Source organism: Lissotriton vulgaris, chromosome 3_1, assembly GCF_964263255.1.
Source record: "Lissotriton vulgaris chromosome 3_1, aLisVul1.2, whole genome shotgun sequence".
NCBI classification, from domain to species: domain Eukaryota; kingdom Metazoa; phylum Chordata; class Amphibia; order Caudata; family Salamandridae; genus Lissotriton; species Lissotriton vulgaris.
In genome coordinates, this window is record NC_141689.1 from 1,855,776,653 (window position 1) to 1,855,796,531 (window position 19,879).

Here is a 19,879-nt window from a genome sequence, read left to right on the forward strand (position 1 = left end):
GAGATTCTTGTTACCCTTTGACCCAGGTGAGACATGGTGTCAGCGTCCCCCTGCGCCAAATAAAACTTGGATAACAGAAGATCAGTGGGCTGGAAACTGAAAGATTTGTAACTGAAATGTGGTTGGGGTTCTGTGGTAAGATTTGCTGAGCACAAAGGAAGCAGTTTCATTTCATAATAAAGAATAGAAGAAAGGATTTGATGAGGCATCTGACCCGTGGAGAAGAACAAGCATTAAAAATTCAATAGGTCTCGCCTTCTTTTAAGTTAAAGCAATTCTGTAGGTAATTAGGTGGCTTTTTAGCTTGGCTTCTATTAGTGTTTTTCAAACTTTCATGTACATAACAGGCATATGGGGAGTTTTGTCTTCATGCACTCTCGGGTATTTTTTTCAATTACAACCATACACAACGTTTGTAGATCGGTACGGTTTTATTTCTCCAATGTGCCAGCAACACCTTACGCGTTTCGGTCTCTACGGAGACCTTGCTCACACCTTCCTGTGAGCAAGGTCTCCGTAGAGACCGAAACGCGTAAGGTGTTGCCGGCTTGCTGGTACATTGGAGAAATAAAACCGTACCGATCTACAAACGTTCTGTATGGCTGTAATTGAAAAAATACCCGAGAGTGCATGAAGACAAAACTCCCCTTCTGGGGAAAACGGAGTCAATTTAAACGTGGCTGGGTTCTGCCGTGCTTCGCGTGCACCGCTGAAGAGCGCCTGGAAGCCCGTACCTTGGATCAAATGGGAAGCGATATATATATATATATATATATATATATATATATATATATATATATACTTGTACAACAAGAGATGAAGGTGAAAGAGGTAAACACTCCTAGCTCCCCTCGGGATCAAACAAACAATCAACAAACGAGTGTTATATCTGTTATATCTAAGAAATCGAAAGAAAAAGCATGTAATTAATAAACACAGTTGTATGTTCCCTGTGAAGAAAACCAATTTAGGTATTTTAAAAAGCCCTCACTCCCCAACCTAGGTGGTGACATGCTTCACCATCAGGCCCTACCAGGAGTGGCCAAATGCCACCCTAGTGTGCTGCAACGCCAGTTTACTGCGGAGCTGGTTTTGTGATAGTGAAAAGTGATTTGAGTGGATTTAAAAAATTTCCAAATTGTGTCAAAAAGAAATATTTTATTGGTTTTGCCAATTGGACATAGATAAAAACATAGTGTTGGATGATGACTAAATTAAAAGTTCTGATTCATCCTAGGAGTGTGGTCAACATGTTTCTGCCTATGTGTGCGCGGTTACTCAGGCATTCGTCAGGACCAAAAAGTGTAATTATGAACCTCAGTGGTATGGGCGCACTAAGGCCCACCCTAACCAGAGGTTATTAGTGTTAAAAATGTTAAAACTAAATTAAGATTCCGTCAAAGTTAGAGAGGAACGGAGTTTACTTCTAATTTGAACAGGACAGACAAACATCTAAACAGAAAGAAACAAAAATAGGAGATATTTCAGTACGTTCCTACCTGTTGTCATCCTTCTAATACACATGCTATAAGTGCTCTTCGAGTGCACTTGTAACAATAGCAAGGACATATGTGCCACTAGATGTGAGCTTGTGCACATATAATACTCACAGCTAAGAAACACCGTGAGCTAAGAAACACCGTGAGCCAAGAGTGCAGGGCAACAGTCCTTCTTCTCTCATAGATAGCGGGATAGTCTGAACACAGAATAAATCAAGAGGTGTCTCAATGCCCATTAGGTATAACAAGTAACAAGTGGACTAAAAGTAATAAAAACGAACACACACATAAAAAGTGCTTTTTGGGCAATACCTAAGGGCTGTAGTGGCTCAGCAATCTTACAAATGGTACAATCTGTCAAAGCACCACGGGAGGGGGTGAAAGTAACTCAGCACACCCTAAGGAGAATAGTAAATGGAAAAATAAGCGAGTGAGGTTCAAAACAAACATACTAACTAATGATAGTACTTAGCTGGAGGTCAATCTACTCATGCCCACAACGCTCAGCACCCGTTAGGAACCTACGTATTACCTCATATTACCGGACCCCGACGATAGTCATGTCAGGGAGGTCCATGTTAATAAAGCTTGTTCAGAGGTGTCAACGCTGAGCTGATGCGGAACCCGGCAGTGACATCACTCGGAGGTGTTACCTCGAGAGGCCAATGGCATATGGGTAACTTCCACACTAAGGCGGAAGGACCGGTCACAAACAGAAGCTGTAACCTGCCAGCTATGTCGCAAGCCTATCAGAGGCTCCAAACTAACTCAACGCTGTACCCCCTCCTATTAGTGCTGCCGAAACAAACACGATGAACAGAAAACACGGACATGAGCGTAAATGATGGTTTCCATAGAAAGCACTCGAAACAATCTCACGGTCCTAGTTGTGAGCGAGGAGCACCGTAAAGGAGTGGCTCCTCGTTTAATACAAAACGTAGGCGGCAGCTCATCGTATAATGTAGAACGAGTGGGGAAGAGAGTCCCAACTGATGGCAGGTATCAGCTAAAATAAAGAATTTGGGCTAAAATAAAGATTTTGCACCAACTTTGCCAATATTATGACATGCATTAAATAAACATGAAGGGGAATAAAGATAAAACCTAAATACCCCCTAAGGAAAAGTTATTATGTAATTAATTTAGAGGAAATAGCATATCGTTAGGACTGCCCACCCCCAAAGAAATGCAGGGGCACTATACAGTAGATTCAAAATAGAAGTAATAGTGGTAGGACTTGTAACTAGAGGTAGTTGTCAGGTACTAAAAGACTAGAGAGTTCGCCGGCAGTCAGACTTTTAAAACAGTGGTCCATGGAATATTATCATTATATCCATCTGTGTATGTCCCAAGGCGATACACCCATCTCTGCTCTTTTTCAAATAAGATCTATTGGGTATTTCTCTTCGTGATGACATGTTCAATCACGGTTCATCACAGATCATTAGTCGTGTGATTTTTATGTAAACAATATTCACTCAATTTAGTAGTAACAAGTCCACATCTGATGTTACTACGATGTTCGAATATTCGTAGTTTGACTATGCGAGTAGTCATGCCAACATATCTTAGCCCACAGGGGCAGGTTATCAGATATACCACGTTAGTGGAATTGCAGTTGGTATGAGCTCTCTGCGTCCATACTTTATTTGGTTCAAGGTTCAGAGATTTTGTATGTGACGTTAGATGGCAAATACTACAATTGGAACAAGGGTAGTGTCCCAATACTTTTGGTAGGCCCCAGGCATCAGTTACAGATGGTGGGCTTAGGGATATTGTCTCTCTGGGGTGGGTGTTAATCAGAGCATCCCGAAGACTGCGACCCTTCTTGAAAGAAAAAAGGGGTTATATATATGTTGGACTTGGCCCTTTTGGCTGGTTCACCCCTGAACTTTTTGCCTTTTAATATGACATAATGGTAGTGATTTCTGGTCTCTGTGCACTTTGGCACTGTAGGCCAGTATAAAGTGCGTGCGCTCTTTGAGTGTGTGTGGTGAGATTGGCCTGCCCTCCCATAGGAATGCATGGGGAATATGTGTGTCCATGGTAATTCCTGATGTGAGAGGAGTGCGAGGGCGAGTTTGGCATGTGCAAACTCGTTAAAATTAAATGCTGCGCAACAGTGTGCGCAGATTTATTGTGTCTAGTGGAGAAGTGCCACTTTTATAAGTTGGCATTTCTGTGTGCAGTGTCTGTCTGCCTGATGTGAATTGTATGTCTGGCTTGTGATTGACAGGGGCTGGCTGGTGTGCTTGGGTCCAGGAGCCAGGATGGGTCTGCCCGGTGGTGAATAGGGTATCTGCATGCAGATGGGAGGGAGGAGTTGCACCTGGGACCTGAATAGGACTGGGCCTCCCCTTCACAATGCTGGCTCCACCCCCTGGGGTGTGTCTGATGTCCCTTGCCAGTCCTGAAAATAGAGGAGAGGAGCTGAGCAAAACAAAGTGCTCAAGTGCTCCTGAACCAGTTGTATCTGGTTCCCTCCTAGCCCTGTGCTGTTTCACAAAGGATAAAAGCTGTATAAATAAGGGGCTGTGACCCAAGTAAATGTTTTTACTTGTGACTTGAATCTACCAGGAGTGTGCTGCTGCTGGGGCCCAGGGGAAGGCTTGCCTCCCTGGGCTCTGCCCTGCCCCTGGATGCCTGGAGGACTTCTTGGGACCCTTCTGCCCTGCTTTAATTCTAGGGCTTCTTATGCTACTGGGGCACCCTGGGAGTGCTTTGCCTTCTCCATGCAGCGCTGGACTGCGTGCCGCTACTGAAAAGGGATTCCCCCTGCCTGGGGATTCTTTCCTCCCTGTGAGCATTGCGGGTGCCCACCCCGCTTATTTTGGTATTGACTTGCAGGTGCCCACCCTGCATTGTCTGCTTGTTTTTTTATATTCAATTTCGGGTGCCCACCCCGATTATGGCCGCTTCTTTATTTTATCTCTAAAGCGGGTGCCTACCCTGCGTTTCACCTCCGCAGCCCGGGAGGAGCACCGGAAGCCGAAGACCGGCCTACCGCCTGATTGTGGGCGGGGCCGATGACGCAGGCCGGCGCCTCCTGGGCTTCACTCCCGCTTCCCCCCGGCAGGGGAGAAACCGCGCAGAGCCTCACAGGCTCCATTTTCCAAGTCCCGGTCCCGATACGGGGGACCAGGTAAAGAGGCTCCCCATCCTGGCGCGACACATTTTGTGGCGGGGCTCCCAGGAGTGAGGGGAGCTCCGGAGGCAGAGACTTGCCGCTGTCCCCAGAGAGGAGACGACACCGACGGAGAGAAGAGCCCAGGTGAGTGTGGCTCACAGCAAATAGTATCGGGCAGAGGCGCCCGGTCAGAGCGGCCCCGTGGATGCAGAGGGCCCCTCCAACATTGGACACAGGTGTTTAAAGGGCCAGCGGACCCCATGGGCATTCCGCTAGTAACCCCCCAGAGTGAGGCTGATCTGTACAGCGGCGCCGCAGTTGCGGGCTGCTGCAACAGTGATGGCATGTTTATTTTAAGAGCCAGATGGCTCCCAACATTTGGCGATCAGTCTTTGCCCAGGCCCAGAAGGGCCCATGCTTTATTAGGGGGGTCATAGTTGTTTTCAGAGCCTAGATAGCTCCTGCCCTAGCCTACTCTCTGTTTACAGCGCCACTGCGCTCCACAGTGTTTTGAGTGCATCATTTACTTTCAGAGCCCCGTGTGGCTCCAACGTTTGGCGCATTTTTGTTAAAAGGGCCAGTGAGTGCCCATGCCACATTTCTACTCCACAGCTGCCCAGCAAGTAGTGGGCAGCTGCACCGTTTAGGGGAAATTCTTGTGAGAGTCCCTGAGAGGGACAGAAGTGGCACAGAGGTGCCAGGCCTTCCCCAGCTGCACAGCAGTTAGTGCCAGCTGCATTGTTTAGGCCCCCATGTTATGGTTCTCAGCTGCCCAGCAAGTAGTGGGCAGCTGCAACGTTTAGTTTTTGCTCAGTGGCACACCCTTGTCCTTCACTGCCCAGGCAGCAGCCCTGACTTTGTGGACATAGAGCATTTTAGCCCCCTTTTGAAATGGCCAGTTGGCCAGGGGGATTGTTACATTTATAGGGCTCCAGGCCCTAATGTGATTTATGTGCTAACTATGCTTTTGGTGCTAGGAAATATATTGTGTATAGTATGTTTTACGCACCCTGTTTGATGCCTCTAAAATATGGTTTATGATTAGGAGGTTGGTTTGACTATTCTGGGTTTGTGTTAGTGAGATTATACTTTTCTGTGTGATTTACGCCCCTATTGTGATTTATACTTAGGTGGTTAGGGTCTAATGTATTTAGACTTGTGTGATACTGTGCATAATGTAGTTTATGTCCCGGGCTGATGTAAAGTACAGTGATTACCAGTGTTTACTGGTTGTACGTTTTATGATCTATTTTACTTTTACCAAGCTATCTATTTTACTTTTACCAAGTTCACCTTGTGATGGTTCTGACAGTGCTCCATGTGGCCCTGTCAGGTGTACATAATCCCTTGTAAATATTTGCCAGTGCCAGTTGGCACAGTGTACAGTATGTGTTTACTATTCTAATGTGTTTTGAGAATACAAAGGGTATTTTTGATATAACCTTGTGTGGAGTTCCTGTTGTAGTGTGCCTGGAATGTTGCTGGTGTGTGCGTGCGCAAATGCTTTACACATTGCCTCCGGGATAAGCCTGACTGCTTGCGCCAAGCTACCAAGGGGGTGAGCAGGGGTTATCTTGGCGTGTAACTCCCTTGCAATGACTAGAGTGGTGGTCTCTGCCTGGCTTCGGCGCTAGCCTTAGCCAACCAGAGATCCCATTTCTAACAATACATATATATATATACATATATATATATATATATATATATATATATATATATATATATATATATATGCATATATATGCATATATATATAAATGCATATGCATATATATATGCATCTACATTTATATATATATTTTTTTTTTTAATGTGTGCGCGTAGAGAGGTAGGTAGAGGTAGAGAGGTGGGTAGAGGTAGAGAGGTAGACTGGTAGAGGTAGACGGGTAAAGAGGTAGAGAGAGTGAGTAGTAGAGTGAGTAGTATAGAGTGAGTAGAGGGAATAGTAGAGAGTGAGTAGTAGAGAGTAGAGGAGTAGAGAGTAGTAGAGTGAGTAGAGACTAGTAGAGTGTGAGTTGTAGAGAGAGTTAGTAGAGTTGTAGAGAGTGTAGTGGAAAGTGAGTAGCAGAGTAGTAGAGAGGGAGTAGTAGAGAGGGAGTAGTTGAGAGGGAGTAATAGAGAGTAGTAGAGAGTGAATAGTAAAGAGGGAGTAGTAGTGAGTAGTAGAGAGTGAGTAGTAGAGCGTAGGAGAGCGTGAATACTGGAGAGTAGTAGAGAGTGAGTAGAGAGTGAGTAGTAGAGAAAGTGAATAGTAGAGTAGTAGAGAGTGAATAGTAGAGAGAGTGAATAGTAGAGTAGTAGAGAGAGTGAATAGAAAAGAGTAGTAGACTGAGTAGTAGAAAGTAGTAGAGAGTCAGTAGTAGAGCGTGAGTAGTAGAGAGTAGTATAGAGTGAGTACTAGAGAGTGAGTTTGACTTTATGTTTATGGGATTTGTAGAGCGCGTGACTACCCTTGGGCATCTCAGCGCTAAGAAGCAGTACAGCGAGAGAGGGAGACTAGTCCTGTGGGAAAAGCCGGGTCTTAAGTTTTTTCCTGAACTGTGTTTCTTCTTGGATAGATCGGATGTCTGGATCTAGGCTGTTCCAGAGTTTAGGTATCAAATGGGAAAAATACCTTTCCCCCCATCTGGCTCTTTTGGTTATGGTGCTCTTCATGAGAAACTTTGAACTGGACCTGAGTTGTCATTGGGGATTGTAGTGGGTGGCCAGGTTTTGAATGAGTGCCGGGCCCCTTCCGTGCATAGCACGATGAGCCAGGTTGAGGGATTTAAATTTAATTCGAGCCTGAACAGGGAGCCAGTGTAGTTTCTTCAGTCTGGGTTTAATTGACTGACGTCTGGGTACGTTTAGTAGTAGCCGTGCTAATGCGTTTTGGACGACCTGGAGACGGTTGACTACATATTTCGGGGAACCCAGAAAGAAGGAGTTGCCGTAGTCCAGCTTTGAGACCAACAGGGCCTGGACCACTGTTTTCTTACCATCCTTTGGAAGTAGGGGCATGATCTTTCTAAGCAGACGTAATGTCCCAAAGCAGGTACAGTGTAGCTTTTTAGCCTGTATCTCCATTGTGAGATTTTTATCTAGCCACATGCCGAGGTTTTTTATGGCCGGTATCGGGTGAAGGAGGTAGTCCCCAGCTGATGGGCCATGGGATGACCATGTGGGGCTTGAGGTTGTTACCCAGAATCATCAGCTCAGTTTTGTCACCGTTTAACTTAAGTTTACAGTCTGCCATCCAAGATCTGATTTTCTCGAGCCAGGGAACAAGCTGTCGAAGGTCAGAATTCAAGGTATCTGAGATTGAAAAAACTAGTTGTATAAAACGACGGAGATTCCAAATTCGTGAATAATCAGGGCTAGTGGACTAAGGTAAATGTTAAAATGGGTGGGGCTCAGGGATGAGCCGTGAGGCACTCCCCAAGGTGCTGGGAAGGGATCTGACTTGAACCCACCCTCCACACATTGGAAGGACCTGTCCCTCAAAAAGGAAGCCACCCATTCTTTTGCTGTACCTTTTATACCCACCTCTTCCATTCTCTGGGTTAGTACTGTGTGGTCAACCGTATCGAATGCGGCGCTAAGATCGAGGAGCACCACAGCGGCCATTTTTCCCTGGTCTAAGATGGCTTTGAGTTTTATAGTGACCACTAACAGTGCTGACTCAGTGCTATGCTTGGGTCTAAACCCCATTTGTGTTTGATGGATGACATTATTATTTTCGAGGAAGATGGAGATTGCGGAGTTCACGTGTTTTTCTGCCATTTTGCCCACTATTGGCAGAAGGGATATTGGACGATAATTAGACAATTCAACTGGGTCCAGGTGTGATTTTTTCAGCAGGGGTTTGATGATGGCGTGTATCCATTCCTTTGGGTCCACGCCCTGTTCAAACGAAAGGTTGATGAGGTTCCTCAGTTGAGTGGTGACTGATTCCCCACCTTGGGCGAGAATGTTGGGAGGCGCTGGGTCTAAGAGAGAGCCTGATTTAATGTTGTTTAGTAGTGCGGATACCTGATCTGATTTTATGGGCGGGGATAGTCATGAGGACTGGTCCGTCCCGCGGATCTAAGGTCTGAGATTCGGGTGATTGGGGGGGGGGGGGGGGGGGGGGGTTAGGAGGGGGGTGTTCCCAATTGGGGATTTGGGCTGGAAGGAATTATAGATAATTTCAATTTTGTTTTTAAAGAAGGTTGCCAACCCATTGCACCTTTCTTTGGAATGTTCTGGGCTGTTGGGCTCTTGAGCGGAGCTAGTAAGGGTTTTTACAATCTTAAAGAGTTCCCTCTGAGAATTAGAGGATTTGGCAATTCTTTCTTCATAGAAGATGTCCTGTGCTTTCCGGACGCTTGTTTGATAGCGCCGTATGGCGACTCTATATGTTGTTTTTAGTTCGGGGTCATACTACTTCCTCCACTCTCGTTCTAGCTTTTTACAGCCCTTTTTCTGCTGCACTAGCGTGGGAGAGAACCAGGAGGATCGGTTGGTGTTTTTATGAGATAGGGGGCCTGGCTTCCTGAAGTTCCTATTGATGGAGCTGTTTATCCATGTATGCCAGTTACTAAGGGCCTCGTATAGATCTTTAGTTTCGGGGGTGTAGAGGATTACAGATCACGGATCCAGGCCTCCGGTACACTTTTGGGCCATTTCCGTCCTGTAACTATACGGGTTTTGTTAGGTACTGTAATGGGGATTTGGAGTTGGAATGGAATCAAGGCATGATCTGTCCATGGCATCCAGAGTGGGTCTGATACTTTTAGTCTTTGGTCGTTTGAGAAAATAGGGTCTAAAAGGTGTCCTTTCTCATGTGTGGCGGAGGGGACCAGTTGTGGGAGCTGTAAGGCTTCCATGTCGGTTAGGCACCTCTTAGCACAGGGGTCATGGAGATCATCCAAGTGGAGATTGAAGTCACCTAACACTGTTATGGAGTTTTTCTCTATGAGCATACTTGCCAGATGGTCTGGGAACCCAGGAACCCGGACTATGGTCCCGGGGGCCTACAGATTAGCCCTCCCGTAAAGGAGCTTGTTGCAGGGAAGGATAGTCTGAAGCCACAGGCTTCGGAGTTGTTGATATTAAGGGGAGATATTGTACATTCAAGTTGTGCCTGGTGTACGATAGCCAGTCCTCCTCCCATTGCTCCTTCCCTATCGAGGCGGGCAATTTTATAGCCAGGGGGTAATGCTTCTGCGATATCTGGGGCTGAACTATCTCTGAGCCAACTTTCAGTAATGAAGAGAGCCTCTAGGCGCTCTTCTTGCAGCAGTAGCTTGATTTCCAGCGCGTGTTTGGGTAGGGATCTGCTGTTATTTAGTCCCATTTTAACTATTTTCCATTTGGTCGTTTCTGCCTCTGTTTCAAGCCTATTGTTCCTAATGTCTCCCCTGAACGCACATACCGGACAGTACAGCCCTTGTTCTATATCTAACAAGTGCTGGCACTGCGGAAAGACTATGTCCGTTCTGATCTGGTATAGGTAAGGACTCTTCTCGGGAGTGTGGCTTTAAGGGCAGGGTTCCTGGCCCCTGGTCCCGGAAGGTCGCGGACGGGCGCAGACGGGCTTTCCTTTGGCGCTCCTTCAGCGCACCAGCGGCGCGTCCGCTGCGCGTCCAGAGGCCCATAAGTTAATGTAGGGAAGTCCAAAGTGCTTCCGCCCCTGTCGAGTCAGCTGGGAGAGTTTGGCCCCGCCCTCCACTCAAACGGCTCCTGCCGCGGTGGACCGGGGCTGGGGGCAAAGTCCCGATGAGCAAGAGCTGTGCAAAGTACGCAGGTAGGGGGATTCAGGGGGATTAAAAGTGATGTTTTTAAAAGTTACACACGGTTAAAAAAGGAGTGGGGGGTGCTCTGTGACAGCGTTCAGCTCTGGCGGCAACAATGGATAAGCTGCCTCACCTTGCTCCGCTGTTGTCCCAGACCCCGGCGCTGATGTAGGGAAGTCCAAAGTGCTTCCGCCCCTTCCCCGCCCATGTCGAGTCAGCTGGGAGAGCTTGGCCCCACCCTCCACTCAAACGGCTCCTGCCGTGGTGGACCGGGGCTGGGGGCAAAGTCCTGATGAACAAGAGCTGTGCAAAGTACGCAGGTAGGGGGATTCAGGGGGATTAAAAGTGATGTTTTTAAAAGTTACACACAGTTAAAAAAGGAGTGGGGGGTGCTCTGTGACAGCATTCAGCTCTGGCGGCAAAACTTGATAAGCTGCCTCACCTCACTGAATAAGCTGCCTCACCTACTTTGGCAAACGCCTACTTTGTTTTCACAAACACTGGTAAGAGGACACGCTTTTCTTAAGTAATATTTTTTTCTTCTTGGATGTGTTTGCTATATTCTTTTACATCAGAAGAAAAAAAGTCCCCAGTGTATCATGCTGCCAGTAAAGCATCCAATCCCCGCATGCACATGCCAACTTCCCTATATTGGTGAAGAGACCGAGGACGGTTGCTTGGTCCGACCACTTTCCCATTTTCTTTTCTTGGGCATTGAAGAATCCCTCTCGTCTGGTCCACTGCTATCGCCCCCCAGCCTGCAGGAGACTGGACTCAGGCATGCTCAGTGCTTCTCTGGCTGCTTCCCGCCCCTCCCTTTCAGGGGACTTGGAGGATAACGTAGTCCAGTTTGCTGATTGGATTACTGGCTCAGTTGTTTCTCTGTCTGCTCCTTGCAAATCTAAGCTAAGGAGAGAGTCCCCCTCCAAGTCTTGGTTTTCCTCCAAGCTGAGGACTCTGAAACATGAGTGCAAAATAGCAGAGAGAGCCTGGCGTGCCGGTGGCTACCGCCCAACTGATAAAAACACTCTTAGAGCTAAACAAAGACTCTATTACGTGGCCATCGGGGAGGCCAAAGGCCAGCACTATACCACTCGCATTGAACGAGCAAAAAATAATTCTAAAGAAATCTTCTCTATGGTACAGAGTTTTCTGGCCCCTCAGTGCACAGGCGGCTGTTACTCCGGTTACAGATACTTGGTGCAAATCCTTGGCGTCATGCTTGAAGGATAAAATAATCAGCATACAAGAATCGTTATCCATTTCTCCGGGGAATCTTGGTGCGGTGTTATCTTCACCGGTTAGCAGGGCTGAACCACTCTCTACCTTTTCGGAGTTTAGGCAAGTTGATTCTTCCAGCTCCCTTAAAATTCTGAAGGCCCTTATGTCTGGCTCACCCAATGATCCCTGTGCTGCCAGGCTTTTGTCGGATCTGGCTGACACCATAAATACAGAAGTGAATCTCATGATCAACAAATCAATATACATGCCTTGTGTGCCTAAGGCTTGGAAACATGCCTTGATTCTTCCTTTACTTAAGAAACCGTCTCTGGATCCAACGATGCCAGTGAATTACCGCCCTATCTCGTTGCTACCTAGTTTGGCGAAAGTATGCGAGAAGGCTGTCACCTTCCAACTCACCAATTTTGGTGAGGCGGAAAACAAGCTTCATCCGGCTCAGTCGGGCTTCCGCGCTGCGCATAGCGCGGAATCCGCGTTGCTGGAGTTTACTGAGGCAATTCGGGAGTGTTTGGATACCGGCAGGAAAGCAGCATTAGTTATGCTTGATCTCTCGGCGGCATTGCCTTGCTTCTCAATCGCCTATCGGCTACAGGCATCTCCGGCAAGGCTCTTCAAGGGATTCGCTTCTTCCTGGAGGGCCGGCAGCAGCAGGTCTGGCTCCCCCCGTTTGCCTCTGCGTCCATGTCTATGACTACAGGGGTGCCGCAGGGTTCATCATTTAGTCCCCTCCTGTTTAACATCTATGTGACTCCGCTGGTGGTTCTGGCGGAGTCCCTGGGGGCTACGGTTATGGCATACGCAGATGATACTCAGCTGTTGTTTACATGGCCCAAGGGGGAAGACTCCGTTGGGATAGCCCAACACTGTTTATCCTCAGTCTTCCACTGTTTGGCCAATGCTCAGCTAAAATGTAATGAGGGGAAGTCGGAGGTGCTGCTGTTTGGCTCCTTTCCATCGGATTTCAAAGAGCGGTTTTGGCCTCTGGGTTTCCCCCGACCCTCTGAAAGAATAGGAGCCGTAAAAAACCTTGGCGTCTGGTTCGATGAAAATCTGAACTTTGCGACTCAGGGTGAAGAAATTATCTGGCACCTGCTTTGGCATGCTTAAGAGTTTGAGGAAGCTTCTCCCTTTTTTGCCTAGCACTTCTAGAGAACAGTGGTTTGTGCGTTAATTTTGTCCCGTTTGGACTAAGCCAATGCCCTCTTGGTCGGCTGTCCGGGGTCCCTTGTAAAAAAATTGCAAGTTGTGCAAAACTCTGCGGTTAGACTTCTCGCGGGTTTGTCTCCTAGGGACAGTGTTCGGTCACATTTGCGTTCCCTGCACTGGCTCCCAGTTGAATCACGCCTACAATTTAATATTTCTGACCATTGCTCATCGGGCCCTGTATGGCACCGGCCCTATTTACCTGCAAAAGAGATTAGCCTTCTATGTGCCAGGGAGACAGCTTCGGTCCTCTGCTCAATTGCTGATGCAGATCCCGAAGTTCAAGCGCCAGAGTCTGGGTGGCAGTTCCTTTGTGCAAGGGGCTGGTTTGGCCTGGAATCTGTTGCCCTTAGTCCTGCGAAGCATTCAAGTCTCATTGCTGTTCAAGAAGAAACTCAAAACGTTGCTTTTTTAATCAGTTGAAGAGGCATTTCTTTCTTTCGGAAGCTAGCGCCGGGACACTTCCAAGTAGCCGTGCGCTTTACAAATTAAATATAACATAACATAACATCTTTTCTCTAGTTTGTCTCCCTGCGTGCATGCTGGAATCGTATCGATTCCAAAAGTCCTCTGCATGGCAGAGCAGCGCATGCGCTGCTTTTCGCCAGGCCGAGACCTAAAAAGGGGCCTTGCTGTGTGTGAGGTATGTTTGCTTGCATGTTACCCAGCACACCTCACTTTGATCAAACATCTATAAAAGCAGAATCCAATCCAGTGGTTACGGGGCATGGGCAAAGACATGATGAAAATGCAAATGAGTGAGATGTGGTTATAAATATGTAAATAAAAGCGAAATTCCTTTAAAAACGGCATCTAAAAAGTTCCAGAAAGCCGAAGCTAAAGAACCAAGTGTCTTGATATTTTCTACTGAAGGTGATGGAAAAGTCAAAATAATGGATCTGTTTTTTTGGTATTTAGGGGATATCGTCAGGGTGCTAATAGTTCTCGTTTCAATGATTTGAAGATTCTTTAAAGTGTGTAACCATGTTTTAAAACATTTCTGGGCGCTTGTTAAACAATAGACTAGTCACTGCTAAAGGAATGCAATAATAGAGATAAAAAGAACAGTGCTTTAAATGGGCCGGTACAAAGTACAGGCACTATTTTATTTTGAGTGGGAGAGTACCATCACTTCTCAAGAGCGACGTAGTACGTTTCATTGGAGAGTACCAACACTTCTCAGAAACAAGCAGGTACTCTGGTTCAGAGTACCTGCACATTTATTTTTCCATTTCAAGCACTGAAAAGAAGTGAGTGAGTGAATGTTAGAATTACTGAACTTTTGTCCAAGAATTGAGCGTGTCTTGGGTTAGGAAGTTTGAGGTGAGAGTCTGTAGCGTGAGTGGGTGTGCATGTGATGGGGAGTGTATACATACAGAAGGCAGAAGTGGATCTTGTGTTTTGTGTGCAATTTGTAATGTTTGTTTTAGTTCTGTCAGCACATTTGTTTCTGACTTGGGTGTGATGTTTGCATACTTTTCCACTGAGTATTCATGTTTGTCAAAAATCTAGAAAAGGGATTTCCATCCATGATGGTGGCAGCATTGGAGGTTGGCACCTAATCTCGCAACCCTTCTCCTCTGCCTACCTATGGATTGTCATTCCATGTCCTCCATGGCTAAAGATCTGAGGCAATAGAGAGACGAGCAGATCTGATCACTACTGCCGGTCACTCCTCTGAAGTTGCATGGGCAAGGTGGCTCAAAGAGTTTTGAATGCTATGATGGTATCAACAGTTGAATTGAATTGTGCCACTGGATTCAAGCTAGCCTGGCTGATGAGGGGTAAAGCCCTGAAACCAGTCCCCGGAGGCTTGTTTCCGGTCCAGGGAGGACCTGGCTTGGCAGTTCAGGCTTTACTGTTCCCATGAGGCACAGGGTCAAGACTGATTTTCATATGGCTGGGTCTGAACTGGGGTGGCAAGCTGAGCAACATAATGATGGATTTAACCCAGATCTCTTGACTGGGGGTGAATGTTTGATTGGCTCTGTATTCCCTTAATCAGGGAGAGAAAACAAAAGACACACAGCTGATTAACGGAATACCGAGCAAATCAAACATTCACCCCCTGTCAAGAGATCTGGGTTAAATCCCTCATTCTTTTGCTCACCGTGCCACCCCAGTTCAGACCCAGCCATATGAAAATCAGTTTTGACCCTGTGCCTCATGGGAACAGTCAAGCCCGAACTGTCAAGCCAGGTCCTCCCTGGACCGGAAACAAGCATCCTGGGACCGGTTTCCGGGCATCACCCCTCATCAGCCAGGCTAGCTTGAATCCAGTGGCACAGTGAGCCTGGGACCCACATCTGGGAATACCCGGCGCACTTAGGGAGAGAAAACAAAAGACACACAGCTAAGTGCGCCGGGTATTCCCATATGTGGGTCCCAGGCTCACTATGCCGCTGGATTCAAGCTAGCCTGGCTGATGAGGGGTGATGCCCGGAAACCGGTCCCAGGATGCTTGTTTCCGGTCCAGGGAGGACCTGGCTTGGCAGTTCGGGCTTGACTGTTCCCATGAGGCACAGGGTCAAGACTGATTTTCATATGGCTGGGTCTCAACTGGGGTGGCATAGTGAGCAAAAGAACAATGGATTTAACCCAGATCTCTTGACTGGGGGTGAATGTTTGATTTGCTCTGCATTCCGTCTATCATCTATGTGTCTTTTGTTTTCTCGCCCTAAGTGCGCCGGGTATTCCCAAACTTGGGTCCTGGGCTCACTGTGCCACTGGATTCAAGCTAGCTTGGCTGATGAGGGTTGATGCCCGGAAACCGGTCCCAGGATGCTTTTCTCCGGTCCAGGGAAGACCTGGCTTGTCAGTTCGGACTGGACTGCTCCCCTGAGGCACAGGGTCAAGACTGATGTACATATGGCTGGGTCTGATCTGGGGTGGCATTGTGAGCAAAAAAACAATGGATTTAACCCAGAGCTCCTGACTTGGAGTGAATGTTTGATTTGCTCTGCATTCCGTCCATCATCTGTGTATCATTTGTCAACAATTGAAGGGCATGGAGTTGGTAGCGGCCCCAGTGGTAAAGTAAGGACAGGCTTTGGTTGAGCCTGCTGCTTTGCAGTCATGGGTGGAAGTTGACAGAGGCCAACTTGACACGGTGGTGGAAGGTACTGTGTAGCCTGAGCAGCCTTGATGGAATACAGAAGTGTCACAGAAGAGTGGTGGGAGCACTGCTGTTGAATTGCTGGTGAATCTGCAAGCGTGTGCTCCTGTGGGGGCCCACCAACATTATTGAAGGCTCCAGGCCAAGCTCCTCAAGAATTCCCTATATAAACAAGAGCTAACAGATTGAATCACTAACTTTTCTTATAGTAACAGGATAGGAGGCATCTATCTTGCCAATACTTGGGAAGACTTTTAGGCAATGCTATGGGTAACATTTATAACTTTAGTAGAAAGAGCTAAAGGGTGCATAGAGGACTGTTGGAAGATCATCTGAGAGTGTTTGTTGAACTGGAAGCAGCAAGATAAAAAAAATAGCTCTTAACAAACAATGAGGCACATTGCTACAATTAGAGGGGAGCTAAATCTTCTCCAAAACAACTGTGCGGGAATTGGCAATGTTAAGGCTTAGGCAACACTTCTACAAGAAGGGCAACAAAGCTGAGAAACTCTAGCAAGGAGATGGAGAACGGAGCAGAACAAACTGTACTTAGGTCAGTTTGTAGAAGCAAAGGTTCTGAGTGGTAGAGCTGTTCCAAGAATTCTACCACATATTTTACACGGAGCAAATGTTTTAAAGAGACTGATATTTGTGGACTACCCAACACACAGTGACAGAACTAGCCAGAGTGAATTGGAAGGATGAAATGTAGACTGTCACTCCCAACTTAAAAAAACAATAAAGCTCCATGCCCAGATGAGTACACCTCAGAATATTACCAGTCATTAAAGAACATCCTGTCCAAACAGCTGCCAATACTATTGAACTGCTTCTTACAGGGGTAGTGTGTGACCAACAGCATGACAAGAGCAGATCATACAACAATCCTCAAGCCTGAGGAAGACCCATGTAAATGCAAATCCTACAGTCCACTGTGTATATACATTGACACTAAATGTGTTGCGACAGTCTTACCAGAGTAAACTCAATTTTTGATTTGTACGTAGCACCTCTTTGTGTAATTGCACCTACATTTATTACATGTTGTAGTTTATTCGGTGCTTGGCGAGTTCCTGTGTCTCATACTAGCTGTAATTTAATTTGTCACAGACCACATCATACTCTGCTGATCCACTTGCGAAGTTGTGGGATTATTAAGTTCCTTTGTTTAAATTAATTCCAAAAGCGTTTTCAATAAATAAATCCAAAGAATGTTTTATTATTTTCTGTCTTTCACAATTGTTTATTTTGTTTATTCTTGATTAGGCATCATTGTCTTCACAAAGCTCAAATGCTCCTTATGCTTAACAAATGTTGCTGTCTGCTAACTGAAAAGCAAGCAAAAAACTATTTGATCAATGTTTTGAAGGCTATCTTTCATTTCTACATACTCACAATATAAATCCCACATCTGTATCCAGAGATTCATCATCCTCCACATCTCGTGTACTAATCCATCACTCCATTTTACTTACGAATTGAAAATTTAAAAAATGTTGACATAATGACTTCTTTGTGATGGGGCCCTGAAGCTGTTCTCTTAGTCAATAAACTAAGAGTCAAAAATACATCAAACCTTATCTTTCATCTTTGAGGCCCACCACCAATTTGCGTTCTCTTTAGAGCCTCCCTGCATTTGTGTGTACTATGTCCACTTTTGCGTTTCTCCCTCCAGGCACTTATGCTTATGCCTGAGTTAGTGGGAAAATCCATCCTTTTTGAGGTTACTGGATCCCATAGGGTGTGCCCTGATCCATGGAAGCTCCACCTCTTCTGGCCCACGATTTCACCAAGAATTGAACTTCACTTCTGACAACACACACAAAACGACAACCTTCCCGGAAATAAACTTTCTTATCCTGAGTTGCAGCTGCCTACAGGCGAGACTGGGTCCTGTCTACCCCTCCTGTGACCCTGTATGAAACCAAACCTAGAGATGAAGACCTTGTTGTGCCAGTGCAACATTTAACATACTGTACTACTGCCTGATACTGTCTTCTAGGGAGCCTAGATGGTTTAGCTGTTCTACAGGCTATCACTGAATTCCCTTTTACACACTGTTTCTTCTGTTTCAGACACCTCAACATGTTGTAGTTGATAATAGTTTTGAGAATCCCACACAGTATTACCAGTGACCCACACCCAGTCAGTGTAGTGGTTGAATGAAAGGTACCCCTTGTGTATGTTGCACCTTTATTACATTTTAATAGAAAAAGTTGGAGATTGGAGGGAGAGCTTTAGCTATCCCTTCTGGTTCATTATCTTGTGACTATACTCTTGGTTCACCCCATCTCAGGCCCTTCTACCGAGGATTACTCTCCACAACAAAGGTCATGTTAAAGCCTCCAGACTTGTCAGATTATCGTTGCACATCATAGGTCTATGTCCCAGGGTTAGGCTTGTTATGGGGAAAGGAGTGCAAGTGTGTGCACACTATTTTCTCTATTGTAGACTATTGTGACCTGGACACAATGAGGGGGCTACTGATGAATGAATTAATAGCTTGTATGAATGGGAAGAGGAGAGCCATGTCAGTATATCAGCAATGATAAATGGCTTTGCTTAAAATGGAAATATGAGTTATTCTATGTATATTGTTTAGTAATCGTATATTCAACACAGTTATCAATTTGTATTGACAAATGATATATTTGGAAATGTATTGCCGGGTCCTTATTATTTTTTTTCTACCTTTGCAGATAATATATTTGCAGTGAAATCGTGGGCCAAGCGAAAGTTTGGATTTGAAGAAAGTAAAATCGACAAAACTTTTGGAATTCCAGAGGACTTTGATTACATAGATTAAAGTGGTGATTAGGAGTCGCTGTTTAATGTTGTAAGGTGTGCACTCCAACTGTTCTAGAAGGAGAATTCTTGTTCATTCTTGTCCATCAGTATAAAAGCACAAAATAAAATCGTGCCACCGCCCGCCTTATTAAATAATTGTTATGACCTAGAAAGAACAATCGATATGAATGGGAGTTTTTTTTTACAGAAACGCTTTGCACTGATCAATCTGAGATTTTGAGAAAATAACAAATCTCTAATGATTTTGTTGGTTTTAGTTCACTTTTCTTGCGTTAAGAGACCAAGACTCAAAAGCAGTACTTGGCCAGGAGTCATTGAGTTGTGATAGTGCATTCCTCTAAATGCGCAGTTGGTATTTCAAGTTCGCAACGTTGACTGTTACTAATTGTTCAGAAAAGGGGGTGGTGATGAACAGAGTGTCTGAATTAAGCAGACCACTCTTACCCAGTCCAAAGATCAGGGCTTGATCCATCACCGTTATTTATCTCACTGCCCCATCCCAGCTCAGAACCTGGCTATATGCAAATCAGTCTGTCCCTGGCCCAGTGCATCATGGGAACAGGGCAGACTAAACTACCAAGCCAATTCTTCACCAGAAAGAAGACAAGCTACCGGGGACCGGTTTCTGGCATTTCAGCCGTCTTCGGCCCGGCTTGCTTGAATCCTGATGGAGCAGTGAGAAAGGGACTCATGTCTGAGTATACCCTGCCACACCTATAGTGGCCAAAAACGATTCAGAAAAGGGGGTGGTGATGAACAGAGTGTCTGAATTAAGCAGACCACTCTTACCCAGTCCAAAGATCAGGGCTTGATCCATCACCGTTATTTATCTCACTGCCCCATCCCAGCTCAGAACCTGGCTATATGCAAATCAGTCTGTCCCTGGCCCAGTGCATCATGGGAACAGGGCAGACTAAACTACCAAGCCAATTCTTCACCAGAAAGGAGACAAGCTACCGGGGACCGGTTTCTGGCATTTCAGCCGTCTTCGGCCCGGCTTGCTTGAATCCTGATGGAGCAGTGAGAAAGGGACTCATGTCTGAGTATACCCTGCCACACCTATAGTGGCCAAAAACGATTCAGAAAAGGGGGTGGTGATGAACAGAGTGTCTGAATTAAGCAGACCACT

The 19,879-nt window shown here is 46.1% G+C and overlaps 1 protein-coding gene across 1 annotated transcript in view; it reads left to right on the forward strand.

Annotated features, from left to right (window-relative positions):
- Positions 1–19,137, forward strand: part of MND1 (meiotic nuclear divisions 1) — a 403,567-nt gene extending 384,430 nt beyond the window's left edge. Inside the window, exon 8 of the mRNA XM_086962315.1 lies at positions 18,642–19,137. Coding sequence (XP_086818441.1) covers positions 18,642–18,748 — 107 coding nt within the window. The 3' untranslated portion in view covers positions 18,749–19,137. The remainder of the gene's footprint in view (positions 1–18,641) is intronic.
- Positions 19,138–19,879: the final 742 nt, after the last annotated feature.